The sequence below is a fragment of the Ovis canadensis genome, chromosome 2 (genome assembly GCF_042477335.2).
Source record: "Ovis canadensis isolate MfBH-ARS-UI-01 breed Bighorn chromosome 2, ARS-UI_OviCan_v2, whole genome shotgun sequence".
NCBI classification, from domain to species: domain Eukaryota; kingdom Metazoa; phylum Chordata; class Mammalia; order Artiodactyla; family Bovidae; genus Ovis; species Ovis canadensis.
In genome coordinates, this window is record NC_091246.1 from 210,203,949 (window position 1) to 210,223,918 (window position 19,970).

At 43.1% G+C, this 19,970-nt stretch overlaps 1 protein-coding gene across 2 annotated transcripts in view; it reads left to right on the plus strand.

Moving 5' to 3' along the window:
• Positions 1-9,635: 9,635 nt before the first annotated feature.
• Positions 9,636-19,970, plus strand: part of FAM117B (family with sequence similarity 117 member B) — an 80,904-nt gene continuing 70,569 nt past the window's right edge. For both annotated transcript variants that reach the window (XM_069578047.1, XM_069578046.1), the window contains exon 1: positions 9,636-13,254. In XM_069578047.1, the coding sequence (XP_069434148.1) occupies positions 12,654-13,254 (601 nt within the window). In that variant the 5' untranslated portion in view covers positions 9,636-12,653. The remainder of the gene's footprint in view (positions 13,255-19,970) is intronic.

Below are 19,970 nucleotides of genomic sequence, written 5' to 3' on the forward strand. Positions count from 1 at the left end.
ATATGTGTAAAAAAAAAAAAAAATCTCAAAATTTGTATCCAAGATGTGACTCTATTTTTTAAAGTAAAAAACTTCTTCTATATATTACTTTATACATAGAAAAACAAAAGTTTGAGGAACTGTGGATTTTTTTTCCTAATTAAAAATTTTGGTGTTGAATTGTTGTTCATACTGAGGATGGACTTCATGTACTAAGAAAAATCAACACAGATGAATTTTTAGTTTTATTTATTTTCATTTTTTAAAATACAGTTGATTTATAATGTTGTGCTATCTCTGCTGTACAGCAAAGTGACTCTGTTATACACATATAGATGTTCTTTCTTTTGTATCCTTTTTCCTTATGGTTTATCACAGGGTATTGAATATAGTTCCCTGTGCTATACAGTACAACCTTATTGCCTGTCCATCCTATATGTAATAGTTTCAGATGAATTTTTAATAAGATTACTTTGGAGCTTAGAAATCAATTTTTCTATACTTTCAGATATGATTCATTCATCAAAATACTGTGTTTGGTACTAAAAGACAGAGATGAATAAAATACCTTCCTTCAATTTTATCACAGTCTAGTGGAAAGGTTTTTAAATTGTCTGGTGCTTTAGGGATGGAGTAAATGTTTGATCTGAATTTCATTTCAAGATATATTTAAATATTAAAACACCTATAATAAAATCAATTAATTTAGTATAATAAATATAGCTGTGTGGCTATCAGCACTGAATTTTTCCTGTTATTTCTGAGCATATATTTGAATTTATTGTAAACATGTCATTACTTAGAAAGGTGTAGCTTTAGGCTTCCCTGGTGGCTCAGTAGTAAAGAATTTGCCTGCCAATACAGGAGACACAGGTTCAACCCCTGATCCAGGAAGATCTCACATGCCTTGGAGCAACTAAGCCTGTGCACCACAACTACCGAGCCTGTGCTCCAGAGCTCGGGAGCCCCAGCTACTGAGCCCACATGCCACAACTACTGTGGCACGCTCACCCTGGAGCCCAAGCTCTGCGACAAGAGAAGCCACTACAATGAGCAGCCCGCACACCACAGCTAGCGAGTAGCTCCAGTTCACAGTAACTGGAGAAAAGCCTGTGCAGCAACGAAGACCCAATACAGCCAAAAATAAAATAAAATAAATTATTTTTTAAAAAGATTGTAGCTTTATATCGGTCTTTTAAAAAATCTAATCTGTGTAAATGTGCTTATATAGTAATTGCAATGAGACTATGCAACCACATATGTACTGAACCTGACTAAATACACAGCAAAGTTCAAGTTCATCTGCTTGATGGACATTCTTATGTGCCATAACAGATAAATGTATAACAGGTAGGGTAGATAGGATTTTGCAGATCCTTAAAGTTTTATTAAGTTGTCATTGTTTGACTTTTGTAGTAAAGCATGTGAGCAGTGGTTGGCTATTTTTGTGAACCAATTTGTAAATCATTTTATTATGAACACTTTGAAATAGATACAAACTGAACAATACAATAATGAACAACTTTACACTTATCGCCCAGCTTCAACAGTTATAGTCTGCCATTCTTACATCATCCAAATCTCCATCTGTTCCCTACTTGATTATTTTTTCTAATAAACATTTTCCATTATTCCTTTTAATCTGAATCTGTCCAGTTGAAGAACAGTTACAAGAACACTGTTACCATTTGTGATTCCTTATCTTTGTTAATCAGGATTTCCTCAATATTACTCAATCAAAACAAAATAGAGAAATATTTTGAATAGAGAAGCTTATATAAGACTACAGTTTAAAAAAAAAGAAAAAGAAAAAGAAGAGATTTTCCTGGTGGTCCAGTGGCTAAGCTTCTGGGTTCCCAATGCAGGGGCCCTGAGTTTGATTCCTGGTCAGGGAGCTAGATCCCACATGCTGCAACTAAGACCCAGGACAGCTAAATAAATAAAATTTTTTAAAAAGATAAAGACTGCAATTTCAAACCTGAGTGTTTACCAAAATAATCTGGTTTTTGAGAATTTTTTATATATTTTTTTGCTAAAATTAATACATAAAGATGCTTTAAAAGCTTCAAATATAGTACAAAGAGTACACATAAAAAGAACATTTTCCTCCTACCCCTATCCCTCCCAGTTCCTCTTTTCAAAGACCAGTTTCTTGGGAGAATTTCCAGAAATATGCTATGTGTACACATACAAGCGTGTGTGTAACTATAATCCTTAAAGAGAAAAGAAAAGCCTTATTGGCAGTGTACACTGTTCTATATCATACCTTTGTTCATTAATGTTTCTTCTAATACACAGATCAAAGAGTTTCTGAAAAGATACAAAACTGCTGGTTTAATGGGAACCATATCTCTGACAGCACAAGATCAAGGAACAAAGAGAGGAGGGAGTGAATACCTAGGTTTTGGGAAATGAAAAAGGCCATGTGATGTTTTAGCTGAATCTTGATGGAAAGGCTCGCATGGCAGAGAAGTACGAGAAGCTTTTTTAAAAAAAATAGTTGTATTTATTTATTTAGTTAGTTATTTTTGGTTGTGCTGGGTCTTTATACCTGTGCAGGCTTTTTTCTAGCTGCTGCGAGCTGGGGCTACTCTCCAGTTGTGGTGTGCAGGCTTCTCATTGCAGTGGCTTCTCTTGTGGAGCACGGACTCTAGGGCACGCAGGCTACAGTAGCTGGGGCTCCCAGGCTCTAGAGCACATGCTCAGTATCTGTGGTGCATGGGCTTAGTTGCTCCGAGGCGTGTGGGATCTTCCCGGATCAGGGGTCAAACCTGTGTTTCCTGCATTGGCAGATGGATTCTTTACTGCTGAGCCACCAGGGAAGCCCTAGAAGATTGTTTTAAGTAGTAATACTCACTGTTCCAAACCTGATTCCTTGTTTTTTCTTTTTTCTTTCTTCACAGCACATGTGAATTAGTAGGTACAAAAGGTCTGTCTAGTCAAGGCTGTGGTTTTTCCAGTGGTCATGTATGGATGTGAGAGTTGGACTATAAAGAAAGCTGAGCACCGAAAAATTGATGCTTTTGAACTGTGGTGTTGGAGAAGACTCTTGAGAGTCCCTTGGACTGCAAGGAGATCCAACCACTCCATCCTAAAAAAAATCAGTCCTGGGTGTTCATTGGAAGGACTGATGTTGAAGCTGAAACTTAATATTTTGGCCACCAGATGCGAAGAGCTGACTCATTTGAAAAGGCCGTGATGTTGGGCAAGATTGAAGGCAGGAGAAGTGGATGACAGAGGATGAGATGGTTAGATGGCATCACCAATTCAATGGACATGGGTTTGGGTAAACTCTGGGAGTTGGTGATGGACAGGGAGGCCTGGCGTGCTGCGATTCATGAGGTCACAAAAAGTCAGACACGATTGAGTGACTAAACTGAACTGAACTGAAATACCCAGAGCAGCTGCTAGTCGGTTGAAAGTCATCCCTGCTATGTTGAAAGAATGCTTAAATTTGAATCAAAAGACCTGGGTTCTAGTTTTAAGCAAGCCCATAATTTCTGTAATTTTCTATAATTTCTGTAATAGGGATACCACATTACTTACATTTGTCACCAGGCTTTGAGACTGTCTATTGAACTAGAGTAGCATCCTATGGTGAAAGCAGATTAGATTGCCTTTGGAGTCTAAGACACATAGGTATGAAAAGACTGTTTTGAAGCTGTGAATGGTATAGTTGCAAAATCATTTATTTCATTCACAGGACATTATTGAGCACCTGCTGTATGCTGGACACTGTCCTAAGTGTGAGGATATAAGAGTGAACAAGACAGACAGGAACTTAAGTAGTTTTGAGCATTTGTTATGTTCCAGGCTCTGTGCTAAGGCTGAGAAGTAGTGGTTAATTCTTTAGTTGTCTCGTTTGCTCACATAGCTACAAATAACATCTACATATGAAAACTCCCAAATTTATACGTCCAGGACTACTGTTTCTGAACTTGACTTTTTTTTTAAACTTTTTTTTTTAATTCTTTTGTTGTTGTTGTTGTTGTTGTTGTTTTTATTTTACTTTACAATACTGTATTGGTTTTGCCATATATCAACATGAATCCACCACAGGTGTACACGTGTTCCCAATCCTGAACGCCCCTCCCAACACCACTTTTATATATACAATGTCTTTTTGATGTTGTTGTTTAGTCACTAAGTCATGTCCGACTCTTTTGTGACACCACGGACTGTAGCCTGCCAGACTCCTCTGTCCATGAGTTTTCCCAGGCAAGAATACTGGAGTGGGTTGTTGCTTCCTTCTCCAGGGGGTCTTCCCAGCAGGGATTGAACTTGTGTCTCCTGCATTGTAGGGTAGGTTATTTAATCACTGAGCCACAAGGGAAGCCCGCCCACCTTTTTGATGACTCCTTTTATATAAATTTCATAAGAAACTCAAACATAATACATCCAAACCTAGACTGATTTTGATCCCAACGCTGTTTGTCCCTCCTCTTGTCCCCATCTCTGTAAACAGACCGCCATCCGCCAAGGGGTTCAAGCTGGAGACCTGGGGGACTTGCCTGACAGCTCCTCTCCCTGACCTCCCTCCTGCAAGACAAATTAGTCCTACCTAGAAGGCAGATCTTGACACCATCTGCTGTTCGCCTCCCTGCAACCCTCCTTGCTCAGACTTCCTGCAATAGGTGCTCTACTATTTTCCCTGCTTCCTCTTGCTACCTTACACGCCCTTCTCTATACAGTGGCCAGAATGGATTCCCAGTGTGAAAGCAACAGCTACAGTACTGGTAACAAACGCAGCACACAACAAGTAAACAAAACTAAAAATATAAGTATTCTTCATTCCCACTCCTTTCTGGGAAGATTCTTACCCCTGGGCCTGGGGCTTCTGTTGTGTTGTTGAGGATAAATTGGTAGAGACAAAGAAATGATGAGATCAGAAAGGACAGATTGATTTACATGAGCAAGAGCACAAGGTTATTCAAGGATCAAGAATGGTCTCTTAAAAGGTTAGAGAAGGAGGTCAAGGAAAGAAGAGTCAGGTCCAGGTCTGGTCTAGTTTGGGGGTCCTATTTAAAGAGAAGTGCAGTTGCAGACTGTTGTGCTGCGATAGGTAGAACTTAGGGAAATAGATAGATCAAGATTTTTTAAAAAGTACTGTTTACTGAGACTCATACACAGAAATTTCCTTTTGTGCTTATTTCATAAACTTCTATAACCATTTCATTTTTATTTTTAGTACTTGCTGTTTCTTTTGAATGAGACAGGCTATGATGATATAAGCAATGAGTGGGCTCAGCTTTATTCCAAATCCTTTACCAGGGCCTAAAGGATGGCAGATTCTTATTTTAGGTTCTATCTTAAATGTCATCTTTTCAGAATGTCCTGTGCGTCTGTCTTAGCTGGCTTTCCATTGTTGTTCTCTTTGATGGCCCTCTGTGGTTTCGTTCATAGAACTTTGTAATTGATAATTTATTCATGTGTGTGTGCACGCATGTCTGCGTTGTTCATTGTCTCTTTCCAGCAGATGTGCGTCTAAGAGGACAAGGAGTTTGTGGCTTTGTTCACTGCTGTACAGCCAATGCCCCTCTCAGTGCTCTGCACATAGGAGGCTGCAAACGAACACTTGTTAAGTGAACAGATAAGCTCTTGTAGAGCTTAAAATTTTGAGAAGACAGATACTGAACAGATGATCATGTTATGACGACCGCAACAGGGAAGTATGATGTTACCGTAAACCTGAAGAGGATAATTTATGTAGGGAGCAAGTCAATCCAGGCCTCCCTGATCTAAAAATGGGTTAGGAGTTGGCCAAATGACTAGAGTGAGAGTTGTTTCAGGCAGAGGAATAACACCTGTGAAAGCCTCAGGATACTCTATAGAGTATGGAGTATTGGGGAGAATCAAAGACGACCACTATGGCTAAAGCCTAGAGAGGAAGAGGTGGGCACATGTGAATATGTGCTAACCCTCAGGATTGGGAGCTTCATTCTAAGGAAATGAAAATCTTCAGGCAGCAGAGTGAGATGATTAGGTTTGTGTCGTTTTTTTCTTTTAATTTTTATTTATTTGCTTTTGGCTGTATACGGGGCTTTCTCTAGTTGTGGTGAGCAGGGACTACTCTTCATTGTGGTGCCTGGACTTACTGCAGTGGCTTTGCTTGTTGCAGAGGATCGGCTCTATGCATGTGGGCTTCGGGAGTTGCAGCACATGGGCTCAGTAGTTGCAGCTTACAGGCTTAGTTGCTCTGCAGCATATGGGATCTTCCAGACCAGGAACCAAACCTGTGTCCTCTGCCCTGGCAAGCAGATTCTTAATCACTGGAGTACTAGGGGAAGTCTGGAGTCTGTGTTTTTAAAATACCACTACAGCTGTGTGGGGAATGGATTACAGGTGAGAAATAGAGCACAAGGAGAAGGGAGGAGCTTGGAGGAGGCCAGGGCTGAGATGATCTTGGCTAGAGTGGCTACGTAGGAGCACAGGCCAGAGAAGATAGAGGCTTGTCTAGAGAAGTTGGCAAGTTGGCAGAATAATGGTAGATCCATTAGAGATTTAGGAGCTACAGTAATTAAGATATGGTGGGTTACTGGACTTGCCGTAAGAGAGCCAGAGTGGGAGGAGCAAGATGATTTCCAAAGTTTTGATTTAGATGACTGAGTGGTACCATTGAGAGAGATAAGTGAAAACTGGAAGAGGAGCCAGTTGTTTGTGGGTAAGTGGTGGGAGAATGATGAATTCAGCTGTGGACACAATTTGAGGCACGTGTGAGATACAAGACATGAGGCTGAGTAGACAGTGGAAAAGATGGCAATATAATGGTCAGCGGGAGTCTGTGTACACATGAATCTATCTCTCTATCTGTCTAGGAAGTGAGTGGAGTGAAGGGCTTAGGATGAAATCCTGAGATCCTCTCACCACTTTAAGGATCAGGTTGAAAAGGAGCCAGCAAAGTGACCAAGGAATAGTCAGAGGGTAAAAGTAACACGGGACTGTGTGGTGCTATGGAAGGCCTTGAGGAAATGGCCTAAGACCAATGTTTCAGTGAATTAGCAGTCAAATTTTAAGCAGAGAACATCACTCAATAATTTAAATTCTGATAATTCTCCCCTTTTATTAGGAAATTGTATATCAAAATTTCTTGGGGGAAAAAACACCTCCTTTACTCCCACCTTAAAATAACTATTTTATTTTCCTATAAGTATTTTATCTTCCAGTATTTATTTATAATGCCTAAACATTTTTGCATGGCTGTAGCTAAAATGAATACATACTTTTAATTTTTTCCATTTGAAAGTGAAAGAAACTTAATGACTTCCTAATTGTCATTTTAGTGGCTGTGTAATGTTACATTCAATGACCTTTCAGAGATCTGTAAAGAGATATGGCCTAGTCTATCAAAACTATAGGAAGAAAAAAAAAATTACAGGAAGATCAGCTTTTTCTCACAACCCATCCTCCTTTACCATTAACAAGATCATTTAAAATAGTTTAAAAACCATGGAAGCAAATGAGTCTATTGATAATCCTGTCTTCTCAAGATTAAATACCAATAAGCCAATTCAATATGTTGCTTCTTCAACTTCATACAGTCAACCTTGGAGAGAAAATGGAAAATTCAAATTACATCCTAAGAACAGGGTTAAACCACAGGGAGGCATGTTTATTTCACTGAGTCTTGAAATACATGGACTGTGTTTGCAGATCAACTAGCAAACTGAGTATCAGTGATGAGCTGGTTGGATGGCATCACCAACTCAATGGACATGAGTCTGAGCAAGCTCCAGGAGTTGGCGATGGACAGGGAAGCCTACTATGCTGCAGCCCATGGGGTTGCAAAGAGTCGGACGTGACTGAACTGAACCTTGATGCATGTTATTTTGAATCTTTATCAACAGATAATGTAAGTCAAGGGCAAGAGTTAATAATGCTTTTATGCATTGCCATCAAATCTTAAAAACGGATTGAAGAGTTCTCAGATATCCAAACAAGTATTTTTTTTAATAACATAAAATTCTATTATTGTAAAAAAACAAGAAGAATAACAACATGCACATACTAATAGATAAATAGGTTTAACAGAAGTTTTTATCCCAGGGTAGAACTATGGTTATTTTTTCTTTTTTTTCATTGGAGGATAATTGCTTTACAGTGTTGTGTTGGTTTCTGCCATACAGCAGTGTGAATCAGCCATTAAGCATACACATCTCTCCTCCCTCTTGAACATCCCTCCCACCCCGTCTCTCCCATCCCATCCCATCCCTTTAGGTTGTTACAGAGCACTGAGTTGAGTTCCCCAGCATTATATAGCAATTATGTTTCAATGCTATACTCTCAATACGTCATACCCTCTCTCCTTCCCCTACTGTGTCTAGAAGTCTTTCTCTGTGTCTGCGTCTCTATTCCTGCCTTGCAATAGGTTCATCAGTACCGTTTTTCTAGATTCCATATATATGTGTTCATGTATGATTTTTTTTCTCTTTCTGACTTACTTCACTCTGTATATCAGGCGATTCATCCACCTCACTAGAACTGACTTGAATTCTTAGTTCCATCTTTTAATGAGACTATTTCTTGAAATACTGCTTAAAAATGACATCTTAAGTATCCAAGGGTTTTGTCAATTTTGGAACAGATGAATGGATAAAGAAGATTTGGTGTATACAATGGAATATTGCTCAGTCATTAAAAAGAATGAAATAATGCCATTTGTAGCAACATGGATGGACCTAGAGATCATCATTCTCAGTGAAGTAAATCAGAAAGACAAATACCACATGCTATCACTTTGTGTAGAATGCAAAATATGACACAAGTGAACACACCTACAAAACAGAAACAGACGCACAGGCGTATAGAACAGACTTGTGGTTACCAAGGGGGAAGAGAAGTGGGGGACGGATGGATCGGGAATTTGGGATTACCAGATGCAAACTATTACATATAGGATGGATAAACAACAAGGTCTTACTGTATAACACAGGGAACTATATTCAATATCCTGTGATAAACCATAATGGAAAAGAATATGAAAAAGAATACACATACACACATGCACCCATACACAACCGAGTCATTTTGTTGTATAGCAGAAATTAATACAACATTGTAAATCAACAAAACTTCAGTAAAATTTTTTTAAAAGTAATTGATCAGGAAGTCTAAGACATTCAGTTCAGTTCAGTTCAGTTGCTCAGTCGTGTCCGACTCTTTGTGACCCCATGAATCGCAGCACGCCAGGCCTCCCTGTCCATCACTATCTCCCGGACTTCACTCAGACTCACGTCCATCGAGTCCGTGATGCCATCCAGCCATCTCATCCTCAGTCATCCCCTTCTCCTCCTGCCCCCAATCCCTCCCAGCATCAGAGTCTTTTCCAATGAGTCAACTCTTCGCATGAGGTGGCCAAAGTACTGGAGCTTCAGCTTTAGCATCATTCCTTCCAAAGAAATCCCAGGGTTGATCTCCTTCAGAATGGACTGGTTGGATCTCCTTGCAGTCCAAGGGACTCTCAAGAGTCTTCTCCAACACCACAGTTCAAAAGCATCAATTGTTTGGCACTCAGCCTTCTTCACAGTCCAACTCTCACATCCATACATGACCACAGGAAAAACCATAGCCTTGACTAGACGGACCTTAGTTGGCAAAGTAATGTCTCTGCTTTTGAATATACTATCTAGGTTGGTCATAACTTTTCTTTCAAGGGGTGTCTTTTAATTTCATGGCTGCAGTCACCATCTGCAGTGATTTTGGAGCTCAAAAAAAGAAAGTCTGACCCTGTTTCCACTGTTTCCCCATCTATTTCCCATGAAGTGATGGGACCGGATGCCATGATCTTCGTTTTCTGAATGTTGAGCTTTAAGCCAACGTTTTCACTCTCCTCTTTCACTTTCATCAAGAGGCTTTTTAGCTCCTCTTCACTTTCTGCCATGAGGGTAGTGTCATCTGCATATCTGAGGTTATTGATATTTCTCCCGGCAATCTTGATTCCAGCTTGTGCTTCTTCCAGTCCAGTGTTTCTCATGATGTACATCTAAGACATTAGGGCTGTGCAACTCCCTCAGTTTAACTCAGTGAATATGTGTTGGGTTACTATTTTTCTTCCTGATAGTTCAGTTGGTAAAGTATCAGCCTGCAATGCAGGAGACCCTGGTTCAATTCCTGGGTCAGGAAGATCTGCTAGAGAAGAGATAGGCTACCCACTTCAGTATTCTTGAGCTTCCCTTGTGGCACAGCTGGTAAAGAATCTGCCTGCAATGTAGGAGACCTAGGTTCCATCCCTGGGTTAGGAAGATATCCTGGAAAAGGAAAAGGCTACCCTCTCCAGTATTCTGGCCTGGAGAATTCCAAGGACTGTATAGTTGCAAAGAGCCAGACACAACTGAGCGACTTTCGCTTTACTACTCTGCATAGGACAAAGTGCCAGATAACAGTTTCTAGGGTAGCCTTGTGGCTTATCTTCTCTCTTACTCATTAAGACTAGCTTTAGCTGTCTGCATGGGTGTTTGCAACTTCCTTCTCCTTGTCTAGGGAGAAATTGCTTTTGTCTTCATTCCAGGTTATTGGGATGAGTAGTGATGTTAGGTCTATCTAGAGCACCAGCCAATTTAAGGAAGGTCCTGGGATAAGGCCCTGGGGCCGTTCTTTCTGGTAGGGAAGAGAGGAGGAATGCGTGATAAGGAGAGACATGGGCTTCTGAATCACATGGAGACTCAAAGTACTGAGTACTTTGTATGTACCATGAAGTGAAGTGAAGTCGCTCAGTCGTGTCCGATTCTTTGCGACCCCACGGACTGTAGCCCACCAGGCTCCTCCATCTATGGAATTTTCTAGGCAAGAGTACTGGAGTGGGTTGCCATTTCCTTCTCCAGGGGATCTTCCCAACCCAGGGATCGAACCTGGGTCTCCCTCATTGCGGGCAGACGCTTTACCTTCTGAGCCAGCAGGGAATCCCTAAAGCGTCCAGCAGAGGGAGCCAGAAGGTGAAAGTGAGGTCGCTCAGTAGTGTCCGACTCTTTGCGACCCCACTGACTAGCCCACCAGGCTCCAGGGTCCTCCATCCATGGAATTTTCTACGCAAGAGTACTGGAGTGGGTTGCCATTTCCTTCTCCAGGGGATCTTCCCAACTCAGGGATCGAGCCCAAGTCTCCCGCATTGCGGGTAGACGGTTTACCTTCTGAGCCGCCAGGGAATCCCTTGTATGCACCATACTCTGATTTAACTCTTGGTTGAAAACCACAATTGTATGAAGGAGGTGGTATTGTTTAACTGCATTTTACAGATAAAGGAAAGTGGCTGGTGACTTATCCCAGCCACAGAGTATGTTGTGGATCTGGAATATGAATCTCTTTCTTTAGGTCCTCAAAGGCTCTCCACCACAGTGTATAGGACCCAGCAGAATTTCAGGTCCAGAGCAAATCAAACTGGGCCCTCCACTCCCATATTTTTATAGGATGAAATCTGTCTAGAATATTTATCTAATAAAGTACTAAAGGGAAAACAGGTCATGGACAGGGAGTTTATAGCTTGGGAAATGAGTATGTGGGGTATGGGTTCACTTGTTTTTTAATTTTTTTTGTCTTGATGAAGAACCTTTCAGGTTATTTGAGAACTAGTGTTACTGATTTCTTGCCCATTCTACAAAGACCTGTTTTCTCCACTAGACAAAAATATGAATGGCTGTCCACTTCTGTCTCAAATAATGACTGTGAGGATAAAATAGGCCCTTTGAAAACTATGGCACTTAACAAACTTGTAAGGCAGCAATCGTCTTTCCAAGGTATCGGGGAACTCAGAAGTAGCTGATTGAAATAAATTCTTGATTACTTGAGATACAGGAGATGTAGCAATAGCATTTGGTTACTGCACTTCGTTGATACAATCTAAAACGGCATTCTAACCAGCAGTTTTAATCTTTCTAAGATTTGGCTCTCTACAGAGCTTAAAAAAGAGACAAAGTGTAAAATGCCAATAACATTCGTTAAATTTCTTTTCCTTTGAACCCTGTCAAGACGTTGATGGAATTAGGATAGAACAAAAAGATCAAGGGAAAAAAAAAGCCAGAAAGAGACTCAGGAACACAGACTGTGCCAGTAAATACCGATTTAAGGAAATGAGTTGGGGGGAAAAGACTTGAGACATCCCTGGGGACCGCTCTGGTTCGGGGGCAATCCCTTTGGCAATATTCCAGAATCTGACTCCCCAGGGCTCCCCCCAGTGGGAAGGGAAAGATGCGCGTGGCCAGGCGCGCGCGTACGCGTGTACACTCACGTGTACACTCACACGCGCGCGCGCGCACACACTACACATACACACAGCCTGTCTCCTCCGCTCCCCCTCCCCCCGGGGGGGCGGGTCTCTTTCTCTTTAAAGAGCAGACGGTCTCCGCGCAAACCCAGGTTCTCTAAGGCCCCGGGGCCCGGGACCCGAGCTCCTCGCAGCCAATGGGCGCGGTGGAGTGGCTCGAGCGCGGCTGACGCTGCACCAATGGGCGCTCGCGAGGGGCGGGGGCAGCGAAGGAGACACTATTGTTGATGAGGAGGAGCAGCGGCGGCGACGGCTGCACCACCTCGTTGCTGCCGGCCGCGGCCCGGGCGCCCCCAGCACCCCAGACTCCGGCTTCGTCACCCCGTCGCGGAGGCCTTCCCTCCAGCCTCGAGAATCCTCCCCCTGCCTTCTAACAACAAAACCACCCCACGTCTCGCCCAGTCACCGGGGAGGGGGGACCATGTCCCAGCGGGTGAGGCGCAATGGGTCCCCCACGCCGGCCGGCTCCCTCGGGGGCAGTGCGGTCGCCACGGCCGGGGGATCCGGGAGCCGCCTGCAGCCCATGAGGGCGACGGTTCCGTTCCAGCTGAAGCAGCAGCAGCAACATGGCAGCCCCACGCGGAGCAACGGCGGCGGCGGCGGCGGCAACAACAACGGCGGCTGCTGTGGTGGCGCCTCAGGCCCCTCGGGCGGCGGCGGCAGCGGCGGGGCCCCGCGCACCGCCTCGCGCAGCACTAGCCCCACGCGGGGCGGCGGGAGTGCGGCCGCGCGCACCAGCCCCACGGTGGCCACGCAGACGGGCGCGTCCGCGACGTCCACGCGAGGCACTAGCCCCACGCGCGCTGCCGCGCCCGGGGCCCGCGGAAGCCCCCCTCGGCCGCAGCCGCCGCCGCCGCTACTGGGTACCGTGTCGTCGCCCTGCTCGTCGCCCACCCACCTGTGGACTGGAGAGGTGAGCGCGGCCCCACCCCCAGCCCGCGTCCGGCACCGGAGGAGGTCCCCGGAGCACAGCCGAAGCTCCCCGGAGAGGAGGAGCCCGAGCGCCCCGGTTTGCAAAGCTGGTACGTGCTGGGGGCTACGCGAAGAGGGAAAAGGCAGCGGCGGGAAGGGGTCCGGGGCGCGCGCCGCTACCGCGCGGGGACTGCGGCGATACCGCGGTGCCGGGGTGGCCGTGGGCGGGGCTGGGGGCGGGACCTGGGCGGTGCGGCCCCGCCTTCCCCGGGCCAGCCCCGCGTCCCCTCCGCCGCTCCCGGGCCGCCTCATTCATCCCTCGGTCCGCCTTGAGTTGGTGCTGCTCCGTGGAGGTGCGGCCGCTAACCTTGTGCCTAGGCAGATGTGTTAATGATAAACCTGGGGTTCTGGCCGCCCGCTGGCTATTGCTTACCCTCCCTTGGGAGTGAGGCTGAGTAGTTTGTCACTTTAGTGACGTGGTTAGTGTTAGTATATTACATGTTTGTTGGTAAGCATTTCTCTTTGACAAAACAGTGTCAGATTTGGGGAACTTGAGTGCACTAGCATAGCAGGTTTGGTTGGGTCCCTGAAGAGACGTGAGGCTGGGAGTGTGTTAGCATTTCCTAAGACTAAGTGGGTAGCAAGAAGTGAGAAGTAAGTTAAGCAAGATTCCTGTGGAAGGTTTATGGGCTTTGAGGGTCTGGTATATTTCTGATACACTGATTTTGTGTTTAGGATATAAAACCATTTTTTAAAAGAAAAGAACAAGACCTAAAGGTTTGTCTCCTTGTTATTTTAGAGACCTAAAAATTGTTTTTCTCTAGACCTGGGAGCTTTTTTTGGAAAGGTCCAGAATGGAGCTGTTGAATTCCTCAGGAGTCATTCATAAAGAGAAATTCAGATTGTAGAAACTGAAAGAGATAATATTTATCATCTGATTGTCTTTGTAGAACCTCCTGAAAAGAGGAATATGTGGTTTCTAGCTTGTGTTTTAATACTGCCAGTATCTACCGTTGTCTTACCCTGTTTGAGAAACTTGTTAGAATTTTTAGGCAGAATGGCTGGTTATTTCAGGAAACTTAGTACTGTACTTCCTAACCAAATAAAAATGATAATGAAATGGTTTCAAGGGTTCATTCAGAATTGGAGGGAATGGGATGAATCTTTTCTACCATTTATTTTATCAAAGATTTTAGATGGTGGATACTTTGAGGGGAGAGTATTGTCCTGAAAAATGATTGATACTGTTTTCTGACTAAAACAAGAGTACTGTTTTAAACCTTTCAAACATGCAAAATGCTTTTTTCTAAACTTTGTTGAAGAAAAAAATCCCTCCCCCTCAAATAATAGCTCTTACTTATTGAGCTCCTACTTACTCTGAGTGACTTACCTCCTGGTTCTTACTTTAACTCTCACAGGAGATTTTGGAGAGCAAGCAGTGGAGTGGATTTTTGAACTCTGAAGAGTGGTACTCCAAAACCATGTCTTTTACATTGTATCAAGGAGGAAGCTTCATGGTGTGTGAGATAGTACTGGGGAAATATGTAGCACACCAAAAATGACATGTGCTTAGTTTCCCAAGCAACTCTTAGAGATATCTGGTGAACATAATTGATTCAGTTTGCTTTCAGCCTTCTGGAGACGGCATAATGTGGCAGGTGGAAAGAAAGGAGAGCTACTTAGGTAGGCAGTTAAGATGGAGGAAGCAGGTGGTGATCTGATGGTCTGATAACAACATCTGAATACTCTCTCAACTATTTGACCCTTAAAAAGCAGCGACCTGATGAGATCCGGGTTAAATTAAGTATTGGGAATGTGTGGAGGAAGGTGCTCTTTTCTTATCTTTCTAGAAGGGCTCTATTTTCCAGCATCTCAGACTCCTCATATGCCCACTTTTCATGTTTCCCAAAGCTTCTTTCTCTCAGATCTGTCATTTCATAGAGTATTCATGCTGTGAAATTGACTCTTTTCATTAGCCCTCTCCCCCTCCCCTCCAACAAAAACAGAAAAATAAAACCTTTTTCTTCCAATGGAGTGCTTTCACTTGGGTGTGAAAAAGGGATACTGCTTGTTACTGAGTTACATCATCTGAGTATCTGACAGCTTCCTTCCCAGGAATGTGTTCTTGTTTCACTCTGGTGAACTTCTATGCAGAGTGGGACAAGTATTTTCTGATTTTGTCCTCTTCAGTTCAGTCACTCAGTCGTGTCTGACTCTTTGTGACCCCGTGAATCACAGCCCGCCAGGCCTCCCTGACCATCACCAACTCCCGGAGTTCACTCAAATTCATGTCCATCGAGTCGGTAATGCGATCCAGCTATTTCATCCTCTGTTGTCCCCTTCTCCTCCTGCCCCCAGCATCTCCCCACTCCTCCCAGCATCAGGGTCTTTTCCAATGAGTCAACTCTTTGCATGAGGTGGCCAAAGTACTGGAGTTTCAGCTTCAGCATCAGTCCTTCCAGTGAACACCCAGGACTGATCTCCTTTAGGATGGACTGGTTGGATCTCCTTGCAGTCCATGGGACTCTCGAGAGTCTTCTTCAACACCACAGTTCAAAAGCATCAATTCTTTGGCGCTCAGTTTTCTTCACAGTCCAACTCTCACATCCATATATGACCACTGGAAAAAACATAGCCTTGACTAGGTGGACCTTTGTTGGCAAAGTAATGTCTCTGCTTTTCAATATGCTATCTAGGTTGGTCATAACTTTCCTTCCAAGGAGTAAGTGTCTTTTAATTTCACGGCTACAGTCACCATCTGCAGTGATTTTGGAGCCCCCCAAAATACTGTCCTCTTAGCACAAACTAAATCCGGAAGAAAAGGAATAAATCATGAGAATTCCTTTAAAACTTTCTTATTCCTTTTTTTCCCCTCTGGCCGCCCTACATGGCATGTGGAATCTCCCCTGACCAGGGATCCAACTCATGTCCCTTGCAGGGGACGTGTGAAATCTTTACCCCTGGGCCACCAGAGAAGTCCTTTATTATTTTTAATTGAAACATAGTTGATTTACAGAGTTTCAGGTGCACATCAGAGACTCCCTTTTTGATTGAAGGATATTGTGCTAGTTTTCAGCTTCAGTGAAATGCAGACATCCTTATTGGTAGAGGCAAGGGTCTACCTTATTAAATAAACCTCATGTAACTCAAATTCCAGGGTCCATCTAGATCAGGCAGTTAGCTTGTAGGTGAGTTGGATGCCCTAATCTTTGTTAGGAATCCAGTCTGAAAGTCCCCTGTTTGAAGGTCTCAGGATCTTTTGAGGGGTGTCCCTATTCAGTCAGCTCCCTCCCCAGTTGCTTTATTCCCCTGGGGTTACAGTTAATCATTGGCTAATTGAGAACTTCCTTCTCTTGAGGACTATAAGGTAATCCAAGCACCTGTCCCTGACAGATAGCTTCAACTTCCCACCTTCAGTGCCTGCCATTTCCAGGGCCTGGTGATTTGTCATTAGAAGCTGAGATAGGCTTAGAGAAGATAAGTAGGCAGCAGTGTTAGATGTAGATAAAATGGTGAAGAAGGTGAAGTTTTTGTTCCTTCCCTCCTTTTACCTGACTTTGTCTTACTCTGTATAATGTCAGATGGATGCATTACAAGTAGAGAGGTGGCACAAAGAGGGCAGGAGCACAGGCTTTGGGTAGACATTCTGTCTTCTACCACTTAGAAGCCATATGACATGGGGAAGTTTAACTTTCTCATGTGTATTAATATAATCAGTGATGATGTTTACTTCATATGGTGGTAAGGATTAAATGTAAGAAAAGTGAAAAATACCCAGCTCAGTACCTCAGTATAAAAGTTAGCTTTTGTGTGTCATACTAGTTTTTGCTTCTAGTTTTAGTGGATATAGCGTGAATTGCCACTGTAGGCTTAGTTTTCATGGTTGTATGAAATTTCAAGTTGCCAAGAACATCCAGAACTGTTTGGAGTGTGATCTGTGGTTCATTTGTATCAGAATCATTTAGGGTCTTTGTTAAAAAATGCAAGTGCCCAGGCCCTACGTACTCCACATCTTGAAAGTACCTTGCCACCTCTTTGATTTTGCTGAATTCTGTGTTTGAAAAACAGTTACTAGAAGCAACAAAGGGAAGTAGTTTGAAAACTCCTCTTTGGAGAAAAAGGCATTCGTACAGTATGTGGAAAAGTTATTTTTGCAGTATGGCTGACTAACAGGTAGACGGCAAGTTGTGTTTCTGCTCATTTTCCCATTACTTCGGATGCATTTGTTGTGTATGAATATGGTTGTTAATTGAGCTGGGGGTGTCGCAAGAGCAGCAACAAGAGATGGACTTCTCTGGACTGATAATAAGGAAGTAGTGAAAGGGAACTTCATATCGGCGCCATCTTAGACGTCTGCTTTCTAGGACTTTGTGAAGTATGCAGCTTTGAGACTTAGGTGTTTCTAACCATTTGGAGGATTGCTGGTAATCTCACACTTTCAGGGGAATCCTTTTGGTTTTAATATCTGTATTTTACAAACATTGAAGACAAGGCAACTGGAACCTTATTATTAGTTCAGCATCTTGGCTAGTAAAATTTATATTGAATTAAGTTCAATTCTGTAATCTTTGAACTACTCTATGTGTTAGTAACTGTGCAGTGTGCTTAGTCGCTCAGTTGTGTGCAACTCTTTGTGACCCCTTGGGCTCTAGCCTGCCAGGCTCCTCTGTCTATGCGGATTCTCCAGGCAAGAATACTGGAGTGGGTTGCCATGCCCTCTTCAACTGTGCATCAGTTCAGTTCAGTCTGTCAGTCGTGTCCGACTCTTTGCGACCCCATGAATCGCAGCACGCCAGGCCTCCCTGTCCATACCCAACTCCTGGAGTTCACTCAAAGTCATGTCCATCGAGTCAGTGATGCCATGCAGCCATCTCATCCTCTGTCGTCCCCTTCTCCTGCCCCCAATCCCTCCCAGCATCAGAGTCTTTTCCAATGAGTCAACTCTTCGCATGAGGTGGCCAAAGTACTGGAGTTTCAGTTTTAGCATCATTCCTTCTGAAGAAATCCCAGGGCTGATCTCCTTCAGAATGGACTGGTTGGATCTTCTTGCAGTCCAAGGGACTCTCAAGACTCTTCTCCAACACCAACTGTGCAATACAGGAATGTAAAAGAGAACTCCAAAGACACAAACCAGCCTTGTAAGACAGGTTCCTAAGTATGTAATATGAGTGATTTGGGTTCATAGAGAAGTGAGTAATTCTGTAGGGATTGGGTATAGAAATTCAGAGGAGATGGATTTTGCTTTGAGTTGGAAAGAGAGGACCAGAATTTTATAGTTGGATTATAGAGGTGTGAACAGATGCATATCATATTCAGTCCTATGTCTTAAAATGTAGAGTATAGGATGTTTGGGGAGGAAAGAGAGCAAGCAGTCGAAAAAGAGAGTAGGAAGGTAAGTTTACAGAATGGCCTGGAATAGAATATGTGAATTCAAATGTATCCCATGCATAATACCACTGGAGCCAGACTGTCAGGTTCAAATCTTGGTATTACTGCTTACTTAGTAGCTGTTTAACTTTGGGCAAATTCACTTCACCTGTAAAAATGGGGTACTAACTAATATTTAGTAATAAGTTGACCCTTGAACAAAGCAGGTTTGCATTGTCCTGCTCCATTTATACATGAATTTTAAAAGTCTAAATCATGCTATAACATACCAGATCTGAGCTTGATTGAATCTGGACATGTGGAACTGTGGAACCAGATGGCCGACTCTAAAGTTATATTCGAATTTTTTTCTATGCAGAGAGTCGGTGGTCATAACCTCTTGTTATTCAAGGTCATTGTTGTTCAGTTGCTCAGTCGTGTTTGCCTCTTTGCAGCCCCATGGACTGCAACATGCCAGGCTTCCCTGTCCTTCACTGTCTCCCAGAGTTTGCTTAGACTCATGCTTATTGAGAGAGTGATGCCATCCAACCATCTAATCCTCTGTTGCTCCCTTCTCCACCTGCCCTCAATCTTTCCAGCATCAGAGTCTTTCCTGGTGAGTCAGCTCTTTGCACCAGGTGGCCAAAGTATTGGAGCTTCAGCTTCAGCATCAGTCCTAATGAATATTCAGGATTGATTTTCTTTAGGGTTGACTGATTTAATCTTCTGTCCAAGGGACCCTCAAGAGTCTTCTCCAGAATCATAGTTTGAAAACATCAGTTCTTTGGTGTTCAGCCTTCTTTATGGTTCAACTCACACATCCATACATGACTACTGGAAAAACCCATAGCTTTGACTAGATGGCCCTTTGTCAGCAAAGTGATATCTCTGCTTTTTAATATGGTATCTAGGTTTGTCGTAGCTTTTCTTCCAAGGGGCAAGCATCTTTTAATTTCATGGCTGCAGTCATTGTCTGCAGTGATTTTGGAGCCCAAGAAAATAGTCTGTCACTGTTTCCATTTTTTCCTCATCTATTTGCCATGAGGGGATGGGACCGATGCCATGATCTTAGTTTTTTGAATGTCAAATTTTAAGCTGACTTTTTACTGTCTTCTTTCACTTTCATCAAGAGGCTCTTTGGTTTTTCTTCACTTTCTGCCATTAGGGTGTATCATCTACATATCTGACGTTATTGATTTTCCTCCTGGCAATCTTGATTTCAGCTTCAGTTTTATCCAGCCCAGCATTTGTTAGAAGGACAAAATGTTTGTAATTTCTGTGTGGGAATAATAAGGAATCTCTTGATATTAGCTATTTTCACATTATTTTTATCATCCTCATCATCCAAGGGTTTAGGCATTAAAAATGAATTGATTACATTACATTGAATACATAGAGTTGGTAAATATCTCGGATGAGTAGACTACAAATGTGAGATGGGAGAGACTGTTGGATAGTA